At 39.7% G+C, this 23,194-nt stretch overlaps 1 protein-coding gene across 1 annotated transcript in view; it reads right to left on the reverse strand.

The window, feature by feature from the left end:
- Positions 1-21,885, reverse strand: part of LOC120928350 (ephrin type-A receptor 6-like) — a 566,085-nt gene extending 544,200 nt beyond the window's left edge. Inside the window, exon 1 of the mRNA XM_040339448.1 lies at positions 20,780-21,885. Coding sequence (XP_040195382.1) covers positions 20,780-20,882 — 103 coding nt within the window. The 5' untranslated portion in view covers positions 20,883-21,885. The remainder of the gene's footprint in view (positions 1-20,779) is intronic.
- Positions 21,886-23,194: the final 1,309 nt, after the last annotated feature.

The raw sequence follows: 23,194 nt of genomic DNA on the forward strand, positions 1-23,194 counted from the left end.
GCACTTGGGTGCAGAAGGCCATACTTCACCAAAAGCAGCATATTTATGCGCCTGCAAGTCACAGGTGTTTCTGCACTACATTGCTGTACAGATTAGAAGAGAATTTCAATGTAAAGAGTTTGGACTTTTTAGGCACGACAACACAAAAGTTTACAAAAATATAAATTTATTTAGAGAATATGACATATCAAATATAAAAGCACATTGATAACATGAACCAATGAAGACCATATAAAGCTAAATATAACCGACTTATCACTACATGGAATCTGACAACAAATGAATTTGCTGTATAGTATCGGTATAGCCAAGAGTACGGTTATATTGCAGTGAAGTAGTATCTTGTTCTACATGTTACGCACCTTGCACTTCTTCAGGAGAATTTGAATAAAATAAACTATACAACACAGGTTCACAGCTAAAAGCAATATAAAATGATTATAAAGCGGCTGCTGAGGGGTCAGGTAATCCCATCCAAAAGTAGAGCTCCGTAATAAAACACAAACAGTGTTAACCCATGGGAGGAGATATATAAGGCAGAGGAAAAATATAATAAAATGGCAGGGAAAGGGGGAGGAAATGAGCACAGTTCACCCCAAAAGAACGACAATGCCATAAGTATATACGGGGCCGATGGTAGCAAATTCCCCCAAAGGGATAAAAACGCTGCTGAATGTGATGCCAGGAAATCAGAGAGATCCCTCAAAGTCATGCAGCCGCCTGTGTAGTAACACAACAAATGTGCGTAACCTTTTTTCATGGCTGTAAAGATGTCCCCACACATCTAAGTGGGGAAAGATGAGAGAACCTGGATGTAGATAGTTTGTGTCCTGCGCCACTCACCTGCCCCCATAAGCAAGTAACCGCTCAGATGTGATGGAGACAAGCGTGCAACCATGATTGTGGCTGTACAAAAACATCAGTCTTCTGAAAACAGGAGTACTCTGGGCTTGATTTACTAAAACTGGAGTGCAAAATCTGGTACAGCTGTGCATGGCAACCAATCAGCTTCTAACTTCATCTTTATCAATTAAAGCGGAGGTTCACCCATAGAGAACACATTTTCCCCTTAGATGAATGCTCGTTTTGTCTAGGGGAATCGGCTAGTTGTTTTAAAATATGATCTGTACTTACCGTTTACGAGATGCATCTTCTCCGCCGCTTCCGGGTATGGGCTGCGGGACTGGGCGTTCTTTCTTGATTGACAGTCTTCCGAGAGGCTTCCGACGGTCGCATCCATCACGTCACGATTTTCCGAAAGAAGCCGAACGTCGGTGCGCAGGCGCAGTATAGAGCCGCACCGACGTTCGGCTTCTTTCGGCTACGAGTGACGCGATGGATGCGACCGTCGGAAGCCTCTCGGAAGACTGTCAATCAAGAAGGAATGCTCAGTCCCGCAGCCCATACCCGGAAGCTGCGGAGAAGATGCATCTCGTAAACGGTAAGTACGGATCATATTTTAAAACAACTAGCCGATTCCCCTAGACAAAACGAGCATGCATCTAAGGGGAAAAGAGAAAAAAAAAAACGAATTGGGTGAACTCCCACTTTAAGCTTTGAAAAAAAAAAAAAATGGAAACGGATTGGCTTCTATGCACAGCTGCACCAAATTTTGCACTCTCCAGTTTTAGTAAATCAACCCCTCTGTTCATTGGTGGTGTACAGCCCTCTGCACCTGTGTGTATGAGCCCGAGACTGTCTATTAACCACTTCAGCCCCGGACCATTTCACTGGTCAAAGACCAGGCCACTTTTTGCGGTTCGGCACTGCATCGCTTTAACTGACAATTGCACGGTCGTGTGACGTGGCTCCCAAACAAAATTGACATCCTTTTTTTTTTCCACAAATAGAGCTTGCTTTTGGTGGTATGTGATCACCTCTGTGATTTTTATTTTTTGCGCTATAAACAAAAATAGAGCGACAATTTTGAAAAATATTCAATATTTTTTACTTTTTGCTATAATAAATATCCCCAAAAAATATAAAAAAAAATCCTCAGTTTAGGCCGATACGTATTCTTCTTCATATTTTTGGTAAAAAAAATTCTTCTTCATATTTTTGGTAAAAAAAAATCACAATAAGCATTTATTGATTGGTTTTTGCAAAAGTTAGAGCGTCTACAAAATAGGGGATATTTTTATGGCATTTTTATTAATATTTTTTTTTTACTAGTAGTGGCGGCGATCGGCAATTTTTATTGTGACTGCGTCATCATGACAGACACATCGGACACTTTTGACAACATTTTGGACCATTGTCATTTTTACAGCGATCAGTACTATAAAAATGCACTGATAACTGTAAAAATGACACTGGCAGTGAAGGGGTTATCCACTAGGTGGCGCTGTAGGGCTTAAGTGTGACCTAGTGAGTGATTCTTACTGTAGGGGGGATGGGCTGTGTGTGACATGACATTGTCACTAGGCAGAGCGGGTAGATGCTTGTTTACATTAGCATCTCCCTGCTCTATCTCTCCGTGAGACGATCGCAGGTATACCCGTGGTGATCGAGTCTGCGGGACCCACGGTCGGGCTCACTGAGCCTGCGAGCACTCTGGTGGCTGCGTGCGCATGACCACACGGCGGCATCTTAAAGGGGACATACCTGTACGCCCATATGCCTGTCCGTGTCATTCTGTCAACGTAAATAGGCTTGTGGCGGTCCTTAAGCGTTTAAGAAATCATGCTGACTGCTTATAAATTGAAAGTTCAATCTTTAAGATGGTTTTATGCCACATCCAGCAGTAACTATGATTTTGTTTTTTAATTAGTTAAATCTATAAATGAAAGGGCAGTACAAGAGTAGATGTAGTCCGCAGCAAGCACATTTGGTGTTTAGTTTCAGCCCAGGATCACTTTGAACAGAAGGCAGCCTATAAAAATGTTTTTCCCTTTCCAGGGCTCCATGTTTTGGAAATACACTGCTTTGCTGCCTCAAAATGTAACCGGTGGTGGCTTTTTAAAGTGGTGGTTCACCCTAAAAACCAAGTTTCTACCATCAAATCCAGCATAGTAGCGTGAGCTACAGTATGCCTTTATTTTATTTTTTTTGCGCCGTACTCACAGTTTACTCCCGTAGCGCCGAGTCCTACTCCGGCTATTTTCGTGAAGCGTGACGCGCCATAGCCGGCCGTCAAAAAAATTTTTTTTTAGGGTGAACCCCCGCTTTAATAAAAGGTTCCAAAAGATCTGATTTTCAACTGCTTATCACTAAGCAAATGTATTAAAAATGTAAAAACTAATAGTCAATTGTGTATTATATCTTTCTGCTCTATGGGTTATAATGTGCACATATGCATAAAGGAAACCTGTGCTAGGCGATATGTGGAGTCTGTCACTGCTGACTTTTCATCTTGTAACTTCTAGCCTGTCTTATCCTGCTAATCAAGTGTTCTAAATATTTATTGACCCCAAACTGGTAGGTCAGGTCATATAACTTCAATGACTTCACTTGGTCTAGGTCAATGACTCAGAAAGTTTCAGGGCCCATTCACATCAGATGCATCGGACTGCACTGGGCAGCCTTGTCTAGAGCAGTTGCAATGCATTGACAAGGCAAATTGCTTTGTGTCATTTATGTTCAGGACATGCAGTGTTTTTTTCACAGCAGCATACCACAACACACTACACTGCGTTGAAACACACTAGGCTGAATAAACATGAGTTGACAAACCAATAAAATAAAAAAGGTAACCGTCCGATATGCTGCAATCAGCACGTTCGCTATGTGTACTCCATAGTGCACACCATTGACCGTGTTAATGTGGCTGCTGTGAACCAGCCCTTAGAATTAGAGATCAGTATGAAAGCCAGGCAACTAGCATTCTCAGAAGGCAGAAAACTACCTCCTAAAACAACCTGGGAAACCCACTCAAGGGAAACTAGTATACTGTAGGCTTTCCTGTTAAGTGCATGCATTGTAAGAATTGTGTAAATGAAACACTTTCAGGGATCAATTAGCTCTCGTAGAGATCAGAGTACTCCCCTGACAACATCCTCATCTGGTTTTCTCCCCAGGATGGCACCCTTTGTGATCAAGCCTTAAAAATGTTGTAAAAGCAGTAGGTTTTTTATTTTTATTTTTTATTTTTAACTTTCAATTTTTATTGGAAAATATTTTCACTAGGTATAAAACATATGATGAGCTTATGTCACATAAGAGGTATACAGGAAATAATCAGTTAATAAAACAGCATCAACATAAGAGCCTCATGATGGAGTATGGGCCGATCACCCCATATGGGATCATACTGTAACCGATCTCCACCAGGACATCACCAGCATATATTCTAAAGATTCCTTTGATGACTGGACGTATGTAGTTACTAATAATCTAGGAAAAAAACAGTGGGAGGGTATATAATGGAGTGAAGCGGGGAAAGGGGGGAGGAAAATGTCAGCTTAAAGTTAGTCAATGAGTGCAAAAGGAAGAGTTCACCAGAGGCTGGAAGGGTAGGACAGCATACGTCGGGCCCTTAAGGGTCCAGCAAGGACTAGAGTATGTGTTCCAGGAGGGTGGTTGGGGCAATAGTTGGGGTTCACTGTTCATGCGAGTAAGAGAGTAGAGTGCCGAAGAGATCCGAGTTAAATTGAATCCAGTGAATTCCCGAACATAGTGTGTTATAGTGGAATAATGTATAGCAGGCATAGTGATTATATCTGGATTTCGGGAATATCCATCTAAGGCAGATAGGTGAGTGAGCGTTGCGGAAAATTAATAGAATGAGAAAGAGGATCCTTAGTGCGATAATAAAGAGTCTAAACAATGGTAGAGCTTCTGCAGTCTTTAAACCATGGTTCCCAAATCTCCTTGAAAGTTGATAATTTTAAGTTTGCTTTAGCAGGTTTTTTATCCTAATGCATTCTATGCAGTACGATAAAAAAAAACTTCTGTGTGCAGCAGCCCCCCTAATACTTACCTGAGCCCATCTCGATCCAGTGATGTTGCACAAGAGACTCAGCTGCCCGGGACTCTCCCTCCTCATTGGCTAAGAGAGCAGCGAAGCGCCATTGGCTTCTGCTGCTGTCAATCAGTCAGTGAGCCAATAAGGAGAGAATTGAGGCGAGGCTAGGCCACGGCTCCATGTCTGATTGGACACAGGGAGCTGTGGCTTAGCTCTGGAGCCCCCATAGCAAGCTGCTTGCTGTGGGGGCACTCAACAGGAGGGAAGGGCCAGGAGCACCAAGGAGGGACCCCGGAGGAGGAGGATCTGGGCTGCTCTGTGCAAAACCACTACACATTTAAGGTAAGTATGACATGTTTATTATTTTTAACAAACAAAAAAAATAAAATGAGAATTTAGTGTCACTTTAAGTAGGGTACAAACATACTGAAAGTCGGACAGTTCGCCAGGAATCGGCAGACTGTCGCTATTTGTTTACTCTTTTCTCTCCTCTGTTCAACCATGGAACGATCCTGCTGGAAAACCAGCAATTGATCAGGCTTGTTTTTTTTTTTTTTTTTTTTTTTTTTTTTTATAATCACTTTTTTCCTTTATTATAACAAATCTCATTCTGATCAGGCTTGTGTTGATGTGGTGATCTGTCAGTTTTTTTTTTTTTTATTCTACTCACTGGTTGAACAAAAAATAAACTGTATTTATACCTAGCTTTAGACAGTGACAGCATCTATATCCTGGACTAACATATCTCTCACAGATGACGCAATCATGTAAAAAAAATCCTAAAGACTGTTAGAAAAACACTTATACAAATCTCTGATTGCTTCTGGTTTATATGCTGGCATTCTTCGCAAACATCATCAACCCTTATAATTATCAGTACTTATATTTAAGCTGTATTTAGCTGTATAATATTTGCACTTCATTAAATTTCTCTATGTAAAGAGTTCTTGGACTAATCAGGTTAAAATAGAAACACAAAACAGAGTGCACCGGATTATATGCAGATGAAAACACCTTTTTAATGAATCAAGCTGAATGACAATAACGTTACTTGATAAGGGCATATTACCAGTGATACAAACTATAGTTTTTTTCTATCGGTTAGGTATCCATCGGTTAAATTTAAAGCAAGATTGAATTTTTTTAACCGATGGATAAATAACCGATGGGGCCTACACACAATCGGTTTGGTCTGATGAAAACGGTCCATCAGACCATTCTCATCGGTTTGACCGATCGAGTGTACGTGGCATTACTTTCACCTACCAAGGGTACCAGTCCATAGTTACATAGTTAGTCAGGTCCACAAGTCCATCCAGTTCAACCATAAAAAATATCATACAATACCATATACCCAATTCTATACCCACAGTTGATCAAGAGGAAGGCGGAAAACCCCAGCAGAGCATGATCCAATTTGCTACAGCAGGGGAAAAAAATCCTGAGAGGCAGGATTTTCCCTGGATCAACTTTATCTATAAATGTTAGTACCCAGTTATATTATGTACATTTAGGTAAGTATCCAGACATTTCTTAAAGCAATCTACTGAGCTGACCAGAACCACCTCTGGAGGGATTCTGTTCCACATTTTCACAGCTCTTACTGTGAAGAAACCTTTCCGTATTTGGAGATGGAATCTTTTTTCCTCTAAAGGTAAAGAGTGCCCCCTTGTCTTTTGTGTTGACCGTGAAGTGAATAACTCAACACCAAGTTCACTATATGGACCCCTTATATATTTGTACATGTTGATCAAATCCCCCCTTATTCTCCTCTTCTCAAGAGAGAATAAATTCAGTTCCTCTAATCTCTCCTCATAGCTGAGTTCCTCCATGCCTCTTATCAGTTTCGTCCATTCGTCTCTTCCCGTAGTTTGAGCACCTTCTTTTTTAATGTGGTTTTTTTTTTAGGTGTTTTTCGTAAGGTGCCATTGAAATGTAAGGGGCCATTTTTCCTGACACACGAAAGCCAGGTTCGTAGAAAAAATAAATGTTCCTCGACTGCCGCACTCTGATAGGCGATTTATTGAAACAAAATGAACAAAGGATAAAATCCAAAGCTGTATAACATCCAACAATTCATGCAACGCTGCAATCAATGGTAGAAAGTGGACATAGGGGACAAAAAAGCTAACATGTTTCACATCATGAATAGATGCTTAGTCAGGCCAGGTTGCAGACGTGAGTGGGCCCCATGGAAAATATTGGCAATACATATATACCGCTAGTGGTTAATTCTTACAGTTCTCTAATTTATACAAAATGAATAACAAAATGTTATGTGCTCCTTCTCTATTATGCTGTATTACAAATATATATAAAAGAAAATATGTAACAGAGTCAGCAATTAAACCAAATGAGGCTCTAACCTTTGCCTACGTTTACATTTAGCTGTGTCTTAAAGAATACTTGTACTTCTAAAACATTGTGGGGTTGATTTACAAAAGAAAGAGAGGCTATTCACTAAGAAATATGAATGTCGGTGAATAAGGTACAGTTGTGTTTACTTTAAATACCGATTCATGTATGATGGACATAAATAATAATATTTTTTTTTTTTTTTTTCTAGTACATGATTGGGTAATCAAAGTGAACATGGCTTCCCTTTGCAAAGTGAACATTAAGTTCCCCAGATAAACCAACATATTTCTCTTCCTGTAGTTTGAGGACCTTCTTTTACATGGTTCCTGCAGGGTTCCCTCCAGAAGATTTTATCGCATGCTCGCATCTCTTTTGATCTGTTGGTGTGACCTGCAGGTCTGATGGAGGTGTTTTATCTTGGTACATGGATGGGATTTCATTCATTCTCAGAAATCTGTGAACCAAAAAAACTACAATTTCTAGACTTGTAGTTCTCAATGGACTATGAGTGTGCTGATTATCACACTCATAGTCCAAAAATACTTCCTCCAGCATTCTATGGGGGTACAAGCACAGAGCTGAAGGAAGAGTCTACAGGAGCCTGAGATTGCACCTGCAATCCACTAATCACAAAAACAATACTTTGCAGGCTCCTGTAAAAAAAAAAAAAAAAAGAAAAGAATAATATATATATATATATATATATATATATATATATATATATATATATATATATATATATATATATATATATATATATATATTAGGGCTGTGGAAAAAAACTATTCATTTCTTGATTAATCGTAAAATTTTTTTGATCGATCAAAATTCTTTTGATCAGTACTCACCTCTTCCCCGGGTCTTCAGGAAGTTCCATTCGAGATCCGGTGACATCACGTATACCAGTGGGGCTTGCCGTGTCCATCTGAAGGGCTCCTTTGCTGTGCCTTCATATCTCCATGCCGGCGGGACCTTACTATCTGCCACACGCAAGGGCTGTTACACTTCCCTCTATCACTTCCCTCAATCAACCTGGGATTCTACAACCATCCACTGGGAGTTGTGATAGTTCCCTTCACGGGACATCTACATGCTGACGGACTGATGTTAACCCCTCCTCATCTGGATTCAGCAGTGGTATCGTTGTACACATTTTTATACCAGTATCATACTTTTGCTACCGTTTGGTATTACTCGCACCATTTTTACAGTTTATGTAGCTACATTGATTTTATCTCCAGTGCAATATTTATTTTGTTACCGACTTCAAGACTATAAAAGTTTTAATGCTATTCCCATCGAGCGCTGCCTCTGTGTGTTTTTTGTATCCTGCTATCCATTTTTCCAGTGATTGGTAGCTGCACTGGGAATCTGCCTGCAAGAAGATCATCCTCTTTCTAAAAGGAGTTGGATCTGTATGTGCGTTTTAATAATCAAAATTAGTAGATTAATCGATTTAAAAAAACTGACATTTTTGACATTTTTTTGGGGAACCAGTGGCATTATTACAGTAATCAGTGCTGAAAATATTCACTGTTATTGTACTAATGACACTGGCAGGGAAGGTGTTAACATCAGGGGCGATCCAGGGGTTAAATGTGTTCCCTGCAGGTGTTTTCTAACTGTATGGGGAACTGTGTGACTGGGCAAACACACAGATCCATCTTCCTGCTTAGCAGAAAGACAGGATCTATGTGATCTCCCCTGTCAGAACGGAGATCTGCTTTGTTTACACAGGCAGATCTCCGTTCTGTCACTGCGGGGAATGATTGCTCCGAGCCAACGTACACCTACGACGATTTTCAGGATTGTGCCACCTTGCCGCAGTATAATAACCAAGGCTGGTCTTGGTTAATAAAAAAAAATAAAAAAAAATGACTTTTTTTTCTAGTATATTATGGGGTAATCAAAGCGAACAAGGTTTCCCCCTATTAATAATATTCCCTTTGCAAACTGAACATTCCTTTTCTTGTATTTCTTTAACAAATCACCTCCAGCATGTCCTATATTATATTCATGCAAATGAAGGCATTTTCTAAATATGAAATATGAATGTATTTATTATTGTTTGTATTTGTTTTTAAGTGCTGCACATAAGCATATCATTATCCATATTTTGGGTTAGTATCAAGACCTGTGGTGTTAACTGCTATTTTTCACATATATTTATACAGAAGTAGAGATGCCTACTGCAGTGATTTCTAGCGGGATCCTACTGGTATAGTATATACATAATTACATTGGTCCAAGCGGGATCAATGTAACTGTGTATAAATTATCAATACCTGGAATTCTCTTATAACCCCTTTACAACAGTGTGAACCAAGGATATGTGTGTGAGCTGCTCGGGCTGTATGGGAATGAAGTCCTGTGCCCACCACTGTGAGGGAGATCGTCTATGCTCCAAGCAATGGTAGAGAGTGACTAGGTGTCCCGGGAGCTGCACATCAAGTCAAGACCTGATGTATGATAGTGAATGGCAGTCTCAGCCTGGACCCCCATCAGGCCATGAGGGCATGGCCTGGCAGGGTTCCAGACTGAGACTGTCCTTCACTATCATACAGCAGGTCTTGATTCATGTGTGGCTCCCAGGCCAGGACACCTAGTCCCTTTACAACAGTGTTATGCCAGGGCTCGACAAATCCCAGTCGCCATGGCGACTAGAAATAGGGTCCTGGCGACTTGGCTTGGAAGGGGGGCAAAAAAAAAAAAGCTGTAAGCTGGCGCCATCTGGGGGTGGCCGTTGGTATTACAAGTTAAGCATTACAAGTTAAACAGCAATTCTAATGTAATTTTTTAAAAACAAAATCACTATTTTCACTGCCATCTTCTTCCCTCTAATTAGAACCCCCAAACATTATATATATTTTTTATCCCAACACCCTAGAGAATAAAATGGCGATTGTTGCAATACTTTCTGTCATGCCGTATTTGCGCAGCGGTCTTACAAGCACACTTTTTTGGGAAAAAATTACACTTTTTTAAATTAAAAAATAAGACAACAGTAAAGTTATCCCCATTTTTTTTTTACAGGTTGCATGTTTTGAGTTACAGAGGAGGTCTAGGGCTAGAATTATTGCTCTCGCTCTACCAATCGTGGCGATACCTCACATGTGTGGTTTGAACACCGTTTACATATGCGGGCGCTGCTCACGTATGTGTTCGCTTCTGCGCGCAAGCTCGTCGGGACGGGGCGCGTTTTCTGACTCCAAACTTTTTTAGCTGGCTCCTAGATTCCAAGCAAATTTGTCAAACCCTGTGTTATGCATATATGTGGGAGCCGGGTGGGTGGGCCTTAATGCCCAGCCAGCGCATATATGCATCGCTGTCTTGTTCTGGTGCCCCTGTAATTGTGACCAAGCTGTCACCAATAGCCCCCAGTCAACTACTGATGACTGGGAGCTATGGAGGTTCCCAAAGATATCAGACAACCACCAGCTCCAGGCATCATGGCTCATATAAAGTGCCAACTCCTGACAGTGTAAATGGGTTAAAGAGAACCTGTCAGCTTGACCTAAATAGGCAAAGTGATAGATATTATTTATGCGTTGTGTGCCTACCATCTCATCCAAGAGACCTCTAAATCATTTGTGTAAAGTTTTTCCAAACAAAACATCTTTATAAATCCCCATGTATCATGACTAAAAGCTTGCTTACAACTGGCTGGTAGAGGTCATATGAGGTGTTCTCAGGCGATTCCCGCTTTCTACAATTGCTCTCCTCTTTGTATTTGTTTGTAGACACATGCTTCCTTACAGTTCAATGAAGGACTTTGCTGTATAGAAACCATCATTTTATGGCTCCTGACATTGAAAGCATTGAATCACCCAGGTATGAAGAGCAATATGCCGTTCAGTTTTCAGTCTTATTACAAAGGTTCCATGTGCCTGCTTGGCTATATAAAGTAAGCAAAAACTGAAATTTAGATGGAAAATTACTACTTTTGCTAAATAACTCAACTCTCAATGGGAATGTTTACTGTCTTGCAAAACATATCTATGTTAAAGAGGAATTGGAGTATGTTACGTAATTTTCGCCAAAATAAAAATGGAGGGTGGGGGATAGGGGGTGGCGGGAGCGTGTAAAATAAAAAAAGGTAAACAAACTAAAAAGGGGCAATTTTATGTAGGGGGGGAGGTAGAGATGACGAAAAGGAACGTTTATTTTCAGCATGAAGATACACTTTACTACAAAATGCACGTTATCACCTGGTGAATATATTGAAACTGTGTTCATTTTTAATACCTATTCATATAAAAGGGAACTAACACAACTGGGTTTTTGCTTGCACATGGATAATTTAAAGCAGATCTTTATCCCTTAAATGGAATTATACTCAAGTACCTTGCCATGCTCCGCTAATTACAGATCTGTTTTTGTTTTAGCTCAGTATGTCAAAATTCAAGGGGGTCTACTGGACGTGTCCCTCTGCACATTCTTGGCACCGGCAAGATGCCAAAACAAAGACTTTAGATTTTCAGGTGACAGGATGATGCCTTCTCGGTCATTAGTCTAATGTATGTGTATGTATGTATGTCTATGTATGTGCTTATTCAATGTGTGCGTGTGCAGATTTTGTTTTCTTAAACTTCATGCCCAGGAAGAGGAACGGTGGACACTGTAAAGTATAACAGTATAGACTGCTATAGAGTGCTGCTGTTATTTTACATGTACAGGTGAAGTTGTGTGCTAAATGATACGTGTAGAAGTCAGGCCTCGTACACACGACCGAGTTTCTCTGCAAAAACCAGCAAGAAACTTGCTGTTTTTTTTTGCCGAGGAAACCGGTCGTGTGTACACTTTTCGATGAGGAAACTGTCGAGGATCTCGTCGAGCCAAAAATAAAGCATGTCTTCTTTTTCCTCGACGGGAATGGGGAAATTTGGCATCCTCGACAGCCTAACAAGAAACTCGACGAGCAAAACGATGTGTTTCGCCCGTCGAGTTTCTCGGTCGTGTGTACGAGGCTTAAGACTATGTTTAGATTTATGGGTACCCTATGGCTGTAGCTTTGATTTAAAGTGTAAGCAAAGCTAAAAATAAATAAATAATGCTCTTAATACACTTCTCTTTCTCAGCTAATATTTCAGTATTTTTTTTTTTATATAGTTGGTTATACAGACTAAATACCCCGGTGACTGTGCCAGCTTCCCATTACCTATCTTATCAGGTCAATACCAACCACAGCCATAAACCCTGTATTAGCATTGTCAGGTTGAGGGTTCTCTTCTCTGTACTGGGATCATCAATCCCATTAACATCATAAGCTTACACTCCCCAAATCCTGCACTGCAGAGATATAGAATAGAAAGTGGCTCCTGTTTGGCGCCAAACTATCAAAAGTTATAATTGACAGCTACATCACAATCACTAACCGGATTCTGCAGCTACGACAAAACCCCCACCCTTCTCAAGAGCAATGAGCTGGTAATTATTGCAGTCATATGACTGCAGAATTTATTATTTTTTTTAAGATATTTGGAGCAATTTTTCACATTATTCTGTATTTTTTTTTTATTATTATTTTAATTAAAAACAAAGCTGATTTGATTAATGCTTCATCATCCTATACGTCACAGGTGCTTTAAAGTGTATAGACAGTGGCGTTGCTATGGGGGGTGCGGGGGGGGGGCCCATCCTGGGTCACAGTGACACCTAAAATCTATTAATTTAGTGTTGTTTGGCATCATGTCTCCCTGAACACAGTTTTCAAAATAGCGTTTTTTGTGAATCTGTTTCAAAGAATCTTACATGTAGATCTTAACAGCACTTTTCGTTGCAAGTCAACAATGCTAAGCCACTACCTCGCAATTAGCAGAAGCATTGTCAGCCTGTCAAGCAAGCTCCTTCAGTTTGCCATTGGGCTTTTTATCAGTTCTATTAGCCCAACAGCCCTAACATACTTCTTTCCTAGGGGCGAAAATACTGCTCCTCCATAGATACAGTACAATGAATGAGCATTTCCACCAAAGAACAGGAAGTGTGTTGCTGGCAAGATTAACGGGTGAAAATAAAGGGGGGAAAAAACTGAAAGAAAACAAATGCAACTACCATGTATAGGGGCTGGTAAGCTGTAATACATTACATTTTTCTTCTTGGATTTAGATGCACTTTAAGTTAACACTTCTTTAACAGTGAAATTTGAGAATTCTCTTCTGCTATAGTAAATCTATTGTAATAGCTGTATGTTTGACTTTCAACTGCTCTAAAACCCTTCAATAGCACATGAATGTATAGAACTCTACATCATTTATTTTTATTACAGTGTTTTGTATAAGTGTGGTACATTTTAGCTGCTTTAGTTCAGAGTTCTAACTTTATATCAGCAGCCATGAACCATACTACCTTTATTATTAAACAGATATATGGTGTTTATGCGTGTCTGTATATTTTTCACTCAATGTGAGTTTGAAACAACATTGATCTGTAACCTTTAAAAAATGTAAGGAATATTAAAGTATTAATTTTGAGGATATCAGCCTGCAGTCATTGAAAAGTCAAATATTACTTACTTTTTGACATTCTGACATTCAAGATATATGGTGCTAAATGTCAGCATTTAATAAAGCTTATTTTTGTATTGATTTTACTTTTGTTTTAAAAAATCTCCATTGTGAGCATGGTATTAAATCAAATTCCTATCTGAGGACGCATCTGTAGAGATACCACACCTGTCACAGCATCTCTGCTCAGACGTACTCTCTCCCTAATTAGTTCTGCACGCTGATATACGGCAACATGAAACCACAACATGAAAAAAAAAATCATGTTGATGCATTACATGTTTGAGAACAATGTCACATTAATATATCACTTTTCGATCAATGGCACACCTGTGCGAGAATGCCCATCTTATTACACAGTGAGGGGGAAAAAAACAAGGAAAAAAATAAATAACAAATGCGCAAATGCATAAAATGTCCATCTATGTTGTTTTTTTTTCATGAAGAAACTCCAAATCGTGAAAAATTTTGTGAATAAAGATTTAATCATACTTTATAAGACAGGGGTGAATGACTAAAGTTTGGATATGTAACTAAAGTCAGTGGCCCTATCATTTCTCATTAATCAAAATGTAGGGAGCAATTCAAAAATTAAAATAAACTATCATTATTGTCCAAAGTTACCAATCAAATTTCTTGTTTCATTTTCCAAAATAACAATTGGTTACTTTAGATGACAACCAGTAAAAAATAATTGGTCACTTTAGCAGACTCCAGTAAAATTGCATTTGTTTAAGGAAAAGGTAAACCCAAAAAATGTGTATTTCCCTAAAAAATTTGCTTCTCTGAAAATGAACGATAATTACACTTTTTCTAGATATCCATAACTCATCCAGGAGATACCTTAAAGCAGAGATAGGCAACCTTGGCACTCCAGCTGTGGTGAAACTACAAGTCCCATGAGACATTGCAAGACCCTGACAATGACAGGCATGACTCCTAGAGGCAGAGGCATGATGGGATTTGTAGTTTCACCACAGCTGGAGAGCAGAGGTTGCCTACCCCTCCTTTAAAGGAAAGGAAACACTGCTTTATCTTGTGTATAGTGTGAGCAGACAGCTGGTGTATAAGTAAGAAATGGACTGTTGGGTTCCCTAACCCTATGGACCTCTTTGCTCTGCCTGCAGCTATACCCTATGTAATCATAACACACTTCTTGCAGATGCTCTTCATTGTTTTTTGATGTAGACAGCATCATTTTTGAAAAAAAGTAAGAATAATCTTACTACAGCAGAGCCTATAATCAGTTTGGTCATTACACACAGAGATAGTTGAAGGAAAATGTCTCTCCCTAGCTTAAATACTTAGATACAAGATATAAAAGTCTCTGGCTAAGAACAATCACTGACTCCGAGAGTATTGAAATCATCGGATCAGTTGGAGAGATTTACTGAAACTGGAGCGTGCAAAATCTGGTGCAGCTCTGCATAGTAACCAGCTTCCAGGTTTTTATTGTCAAAGCCTAATTGAACAAGCTAAAGTTAGAAGCTGATTGGCTACCATGCACAGCTGCACCAGATTTCGCTCTCTTCAGTTTTAGTAAGTCTCCCTCACTGTGTCAGCCAATACCCGTTTCCATAAAAAGGGGCATGGGCACCATTTGCCTTCAATGATTCAAATCAGCAAACAAAATAGAGGATAGTCACATCACGCTTTTGGATAATATCTACTATAGTTTCAGGAAAAGATTAGATGAATGAATATCACTCCAGAATCCATCCTAACATAAAATGTACAATATGTACACCTTAAACCAGCGATGGCAAACCCTGGCACCCCAGATGTTTTGGAACCACATTTCCCATGATGCTCAACTACACTGCAGAATGCATGAGCATCATGGGAAATGTAGTTCCAAAACATCTGGGGTGCCAAGGTTCGCCATCACTGCCTTATACCCTCTTCAAACGTGCTTATAACATGATTAGACCAGTTTTGCAAAATGCCTCTACCATGGTTAGACCGACAGATTATTTCTTGAATACAATAAAAAATACAATAGTGAGATTCCTATCACATCAGAGTGAGGAAAGTCTAACCTAGTTTTATGTGGAAGCTGTAATTTAAGGGATTATTATTTTTTTATTTGCCCAACTGAAACTACTATGGATTTAACTGAATTCTGTCTGTATTGTACATTCAGAAACACAAGTGTGTCACAGATATATTTTTATTTTAGTCTGGGACCTTGTCTCTATTACACCTGCTGCTAATGAATTTGTGTTGAGTTGCATGAAATCTGAATAGACAGTTTCTGTTTTTTTTTTTTAATTCGAGTTAATTTAATGGTCTGTTTAACTTGGCATATAAAAGCAACGCTGGCCATAAATGAGCAACCCTTTTCTCCAGAGCACATCGGATAAACTGATAAGTGGTCTCTTGAAGTTTGGATACCGAATACAACATTTGTTAACCGAATGTGGATAATTTGCTGATATACTGTATATCAACATGTAATAAACACAATCAAACAACAATGATACCTAAATGTAGATTAGGCAATCAGATTATTTACTTGATTGGTTTCACATGTTACCATGTATAACATATACAATGCATAAAACAATGTGCAAAGTTCCAGAACTAAGAGCAACCAATAAACAACCAACTTTCCTTATTCTGACTCCTGAGCAATGATGGCTGAAGTCTGATATGCTTCAATGGGTTACAACACTTTACATGGGATCTTCTTATCTCTGGACAGCCGAAGTAAGACAAAATTACTGAAGAGGAGAGATGGGTATTGATGCCCTTAGGAAATGTGGATAATTTGGATAACGCGGGTTGATATTCTTTATTCCATGTTATACACACCTCTCCTACAGTAAACAAATACTGTGCATAAAAAGCTTCCTTACTAAGGTAGTGTGAGAAATAGTGATTATGTACCAGCTGCCGTAACCCATGACACCCAAATTTCAGTTTACTGCAGTTTCTTTAGTTTGGCAACATTTCTGATTGGTTGCTATGGACTGGGACGTATCTTCATTGTTCCTTTTACTTAGTTACATAATAGTAACTTCCTAATATTATTTGTATTTTATTTATTTTTTTATTTTTTTGCAAAGCTATTATTTTTTTTTAATAACTACCTGATCACACAAAAGTAAGTTGGTACTGAGAAGGAAAAGGGCAATTTGCACTTCTGTACATTATCAGCAATTCTTGTCTAGCCTTAGGGAATACACCTATACTGTATCAGGTTAAAAAATATATATATTGGCAGGGCATACTAAATTGTTACTTAAAAAAAAAAAAAGGAAGAAAGAAGCTATTAACGTTTTCTGTACATGACAGATACATATTTACTGAAATAATACTCTGGTGACACATGTATTTAAGTAACACACTCAGTAATTTTACAGTTTAGGTGTAGAATTGTACTGCTTATAGTGTTTTGCCAAATTGATTAACTATGGATGTCTTGTTCTGTGCATCAATCCATCATTTTCTAGTGATGTTTTCAAATTACTGAGCATGTAATCCATTCTTGATGGTATATATTTGTAAGATATAACATTTCACACTCTACGTAGAACATAATACATGGAAAGTGGTGTCAATTCTTTTTAAAGTCAATAAAAATGTTTTTATCTACAGAAAAAAAAAAAACAATACTGAAATTTACTAGGAATACTGTCCTTTATACAAGAAGGTGACACACACCTCTCATCGTCCTCTCTGCTAGGCAATGATAGGCCTTGTAATCCTGCACCAACTTCATCTCTTAATGTTACAGATTATTATGGTAATAGTTACACAAAATAGTAACTAAACAATGTGAACTGCAGCAACTAATGTTATGTACATGAAAGCTCCTGAATATACTGTAAATTTTCTTTATACACTCAGTTATATATTCAGTGTAAATAAATAAACAAGCCAATTAATACATGGAAAAGGTTGCATCTTTCAAGCATACTCTTCTAAATAGGAACGAGATCAGGAATTCTGGAATAACAAAGTTATTGTCACAATAGAGACAAGTAATGCATGCAATTACACTGGATGTGCAGTCTGTGCAATAACGCCGGGTGGTCAATAAGCCAATGGATTGGCTATTTAACACCTGTCACATAGATCATGTACCTTACTAACAGTAACGTATAAACTGTAAAATTAAAGATGTTGTCTGCAGCTACATTCATTTCTTTTCAAACATATACTAAGAAATGACACCTGTCATTTGCCATTCCTATGGGCAATCATTTATTCTTTCACTTCTGTACCATAATAAACATATATACATACATCAACACAGACACGTTTCCTTTTGTATTCATACATGTTGTAAATATATGTATAAACCCTGAATACTTTATTTTCTCAAATATACGTTAACCCTTTACCACCATGTATTGTGGAGTTAGACACAGGAGATGGGACTGTTATGTAATATAACACTTAATCCGTGTTCTAACTACAACATGAGTTTTGATACACATTACTCTAAAAACCTGATCAGTATTGAGATTAACAAATGCAGACATGCTGAAGGCCTACAATTGAAAAAGAATAGAGGTACTTTATATAAGATCACGTTGCATGTGTACTTCTTTGCGTACTTTGTTGTATGCAACACACACACACACACAACAATTTTATAAAATAAAGCTACATTATAAATAGACACATGGATAGATAGAAAAAGTGATAGATAGAAAAAGTGATAGATAGATAGATAGATAGATAGATAGATAGATAGATAGATAGATAGATAGAATGAAAGAAAGAAAGAAAGAAAGAAAGAAAGAAAGAAAGAAAGAAAGAAAGAAAGAAAGAAAGAAAGAAAGAAAGAAAGAAAGAAAATTAGTCAAGTGAGTCAATAGACTAAACTAGGACTGAAGAAATCTACTAAATTTACAGACGATGTTAAATAATATTATAGATAGATAGATAGATAGATAGATAGTTAGATAGTTAGTTAGATAGATAGATAGATAGATAGATAGATAGATAGATAGATAGATAGATAGATAGATAGATAGATAGATAGATAGTCAAGTGAGTCAATAGACTAAACTAGGACTGATGAAATCTACTAAACTTACAGACGATGTTATATAATATTATATATACAAGACAGATAGACAGATAGATAGATAGAAAGAAAGAAAGAAAGAAAGAAAGAAAGAAAGAAAGAAAGAAAGAAAGAAAGAAAGAAAGAAAGAAAGAAAGAAAAATAGATAGATAGATAGATAGATAGATAGATAGATAGATAGATAGATAGATAATTAGTCAAGTGAGTCAATAGACTAAACTAGGACTGAAGAAATCTACTAAACTTACAGACGATGTTAAATAATATTATAGATAGATAGATAGATAGATAGATAGATAGATAGATAGATAGATAGATAGCGTGATAGATAGACAGACAGACAGACAGACAGATAGATTGATAGATAGATAAATAGATAGATAGATAGATAGATAGATAGATAGATAGATAGATAGATAGATAGATAGATAGATAGATAGATAGTCAAGTGAGTCAATAGACTAAACTAGGACTGATGAAATCTACTAAACTTACAGACGATGTTATATAATATTATATATACAAGACAGATAGATAGACAGACAGACAGACAGACAGACAGATAGATAGATAGATAGATAGATAGATAGATAGACTGTAGGATAATATTAAAGTACTGCCTAGGATAAGAATTTATGTTATCTGTAATGACTGTAGAATTTACAATACCTTCAGCCACTGTAAAGTGGTGTCTATCCATATAACTTACATAAAAGATGAATGACTCTTTATGAGCTGTGTACATGCCGGACGCCCTCGTATCCACATGAGACATCAAGACTAACCTTTGCCTCTTTTAAATCTATGAGACAGTCTACTACAGCATGATATCAAGCTGTAAGAATAAAATAGAAAATTGTATTGACTCTGCAAGCTCTGTACATCTTATCCTGGAAGTCGTAGCATATGGACCTAGAAAGTCAATAATATTCATTGTAATAAGCTTCAACAGAGGATTCCACCACCTGCAGGGAATCCCACATACTTAATACATGCTTAACTCTTGCCAGCAGCAAATAAGACCACAAGAGACAAACTCTGTTAGTGTTTTACTGATACAGCTATTTCTTAGAATCAATAGATTTCTATAAAATTACCATTTATTTCATGTGTTGTTGCAGCCCCTTCCATAAATACAGCCCACAGGGGCGGACTGACCATTGGGACTCTCGGGCACTGCCCGAGGGCCCCATGCCACTGGGGGGCCCCATCAGGGTTGCCAGTCTCAATAAAACCAGGGACAGTATGTAAAAATCTGTGTTTTTTTTACATCTGTCCCTGATATATCCAAAACCGACATGCTTTTAATGTGAAAATCCTGAGCTTTTAGCTGCCCTGCCTATGCACTGCCTTCTCGCGTGGTGGCCGCCTGGGGGCCCCATAATCTTCTATTGCCCGGGGGCCCCATTAGTTTTCAGTCCACCCCTGACAGCCCATCAACATTTCTACTGAAGAGCCAAGTTTGGCTTCTACAACAAAATAGTGGTTGGCTCCTCCATGGGTATACACATTGACATCTTGCCTTTTTCCTTGGCTGGGCACATGAGTATAGCTAAGGAAAGTGTACATTTTGGAAGTATAGTAAACTCTATATTGGCCAATGGCCATATACTGTAGTATGGAACATGTGCTAATGAAAGTGTGCTCAGAAGTTGGCTACTAAACAGAGGCCACCATGTCTAGCATAGTTACATAGTCTAGTTGTAAAAAGACACAAGTTCATTTAGTTAATTCATCCAATAAAAAGGAAAAATAAAAAAATATAACAATCCTATATACACAATCCCATACACAAAGTTGATCCAGAGGAAGGCAAAAAAAAAAAAAAATCCCAGCAAAGCATAATCCAATTTGCTTCAGCAGGGGAAAAAAATCCTTCCTGATGCCCCAAGAGGGAATCAGATATTCCCTGGATATTCAACTTTACCTACAAATATTAACCTCCAGTCCAATACCATTACTGTGATTCCTTACCTTGGTTGTCAGAAAAGTGAGTGGAGCCGACTAAGAACTTGGAGAGCAAGGGAAGGAAGAAAGAAACCCTGGCCAACAGAGTTCTCCCATCACACGGCTCCATGTTTCTTCTCAAGCTCTGAACACCGTTCCGGCTCCCCGACCTTCCTCTGCAGAGTTAACAAAACCAATTCCAAATAATTCCAGTGGAAGGATCCGCGGGGGCGTGGTGAAACCCCCGCAACTAGAGGTAATAATAGCGAAGATCAGAACAGATAATGTCTTTGTGCAAAATCGCAGTATATTCCTATTTTCCCGACTGAAAAGCCTGCCTTGCCCTCCTTGGGAAGAACCGTAAGTTACTATCGTTTATGTGCATAAAGCTGCTTAAAAACACAAAAAAAAAAATCCAGGATAATGTGTTCTTGCATAAGACTACAGGTAGAAGTGATCACAGCAACAACTGTCATTAAAGTTACAGTCTACCTAGTCCCTAGGCGCCCCATAGGTGGACAGGTTGGGGTTGTGAAGGTAGCATCCGACCACAGATGAGCTCTGGAAGTGTAAGCTCTGCAGCCCAAAGCTGCTGACTCTCACCTAGACACGCTTTGTCTGGCACCTGAGTCGGGTGTTTAATGTAATGATCAGCTTCATTGTGTGATAGGGCAGTTGGATGGAGTCGGTGGCCCCTGAACTGGTGTGAGGTCTGATGTGCCAATTGTCAATGCCAGCGCAGTATTCAGGAAGTCCAGCGTGCAGAGGAGATGGACATTCCAGCAGAGGATACCCTGGCTGCGCAATGTGTTGCTGAGGATCGTCTTTATGGTGCTGCTATGTGCTGGAGAGCAGCCTGGCTGAGTGCACACACGGTGAGAGGTATTGGCTGAGGATAGGCAAGCTGTGCATGATGCATGAGCCCAGGCTCAGTGGAGGAGCGATGCTGCTGCTGATGCTGCTAGTGCTACTGCTGACCCCCCAGTCCTCAGTCACTGGTCCCACACCAAGTCCCTGCCTGAGCTTGGGGCTGCAGGTGGAAAGTTTGACAGCTCCTGGCTGGACACTCCCTTCACATGACAGAGCCCCCATCCCCCTCCACCCATCAGCAGCACATCTCCCTTCTTTCTCCAGCAAAGTCAGTGGCAGGGAAATGCCATCCCTCTCTCTCTCTCCCCCCCTCTCTCTCTCCCCCTCTCTCTGCTCCTGCACACTCCGGGGAATCAGTCCTCAAGGTTGCAGACAGGACATCTCACATTCCAAGCATGGAGCACCCCCCTGTAGGAGAAAACCCGACCGAGATATAATCAACCTGACAAGTGCCTCTGCACTGCTGCCATCAGGACGGAGCGCCCTTTAAGCCACGGCTGGCGCCTGTTAACGCGTTCAATGCCGCCTCTGATTCATTCCTCTATGCAGCTGCCGAAGGAAGTGGATCCTCGGCGGTGGGAGGGTTAATGCAGCCGGAGGCTCCGCAGGAGGACCAGGAGGAGGAAGCAGAGGGAAGACGACTGCTCCGATGTCCGGATCCTGAGCTGGGAGAGGATCTAATGTCTGATTCCAAAGTGAGGAAAGGAGGATCTGATGTCTGAATCCAAAGTAAGGAAAGGAGGATCTGATGTCTGAATCCAAACGAAGGCAATGAGGATCTAAAGTCTGAACTCAAAGGAAGGCAATGAGGATCTGAATCCAAAGGAAGGCAATGAGGATCTGAATCCAAAGGAGAGCAAGGATAGCCTAGGAGGATCTGATGTCTGAATCCAGAGAAGGGCAAGGATAGCCAGATACAATGAGAGTCTGCTGTCTGAGTCCAGTGGAGGGGAAGGATAGCCAAGCACAAGGAGGATCTGATGTCTGAGTCCAGAGGAGGGGAAGAAAAGCCAAGCACAAGGAGGATCTGATGTCTGAATGAAAAGGAGGGGAAGAATAGCCAGGTACAGGAAGGATCTGATGACTATAACCAGAGGGGAAGGATAGCCAAGGATGATCTGATGTCTGAGTCCAGTGGAGAGGGAAGGGTGGCCAAGGAGGATCTTATGTCCGAATCCAGAGGAGGGGAAGAAAAGCCAAGCACAAGGGTGATCTGATGTCTGAATGAAAAGGAGGGGAAGGATAGCCAGGTACAGGAAGGATCTGATGGCTATAACCAGAGGGGAAGGATAGCCAAGGATGATCTGATGTCTGCATCCAGAGGAAGGGAAGGATAGCCAAGCACAATGATAATCTGAAGGATAGCCAGGCACAAGGAGGCTCTGCAGTCTGAGTCCAGTGGAGGGGGAATGATAGCCAGGCACAAGGAGGATCTGGGGTTGAAGGTCTCAGGCTAGATGAGGTTAGCGCAGACCAGCGTTGCCAGCGGTGGCCATGCGTTGGAGCAGAGCGTGGGAACAGCAGCGGCTGTCTGCTCAGGCTGCATAGGTTCAAATGCATGAAAAAAAAGCT

Source organism: Rana temporaria, chromosome 2 (genome assembly GCF_905171775.1).
Source record: "Rana temporaria chromosome 2, aRanTem1.1, whole genome shotgun sequence".
Classification (NCBI taxonomy): domain Eukaryota; kingdom Metazoa; phylum Chordata; class Amphibia; order Anura; family Ranidae; genus Rana; species Rana temporaria.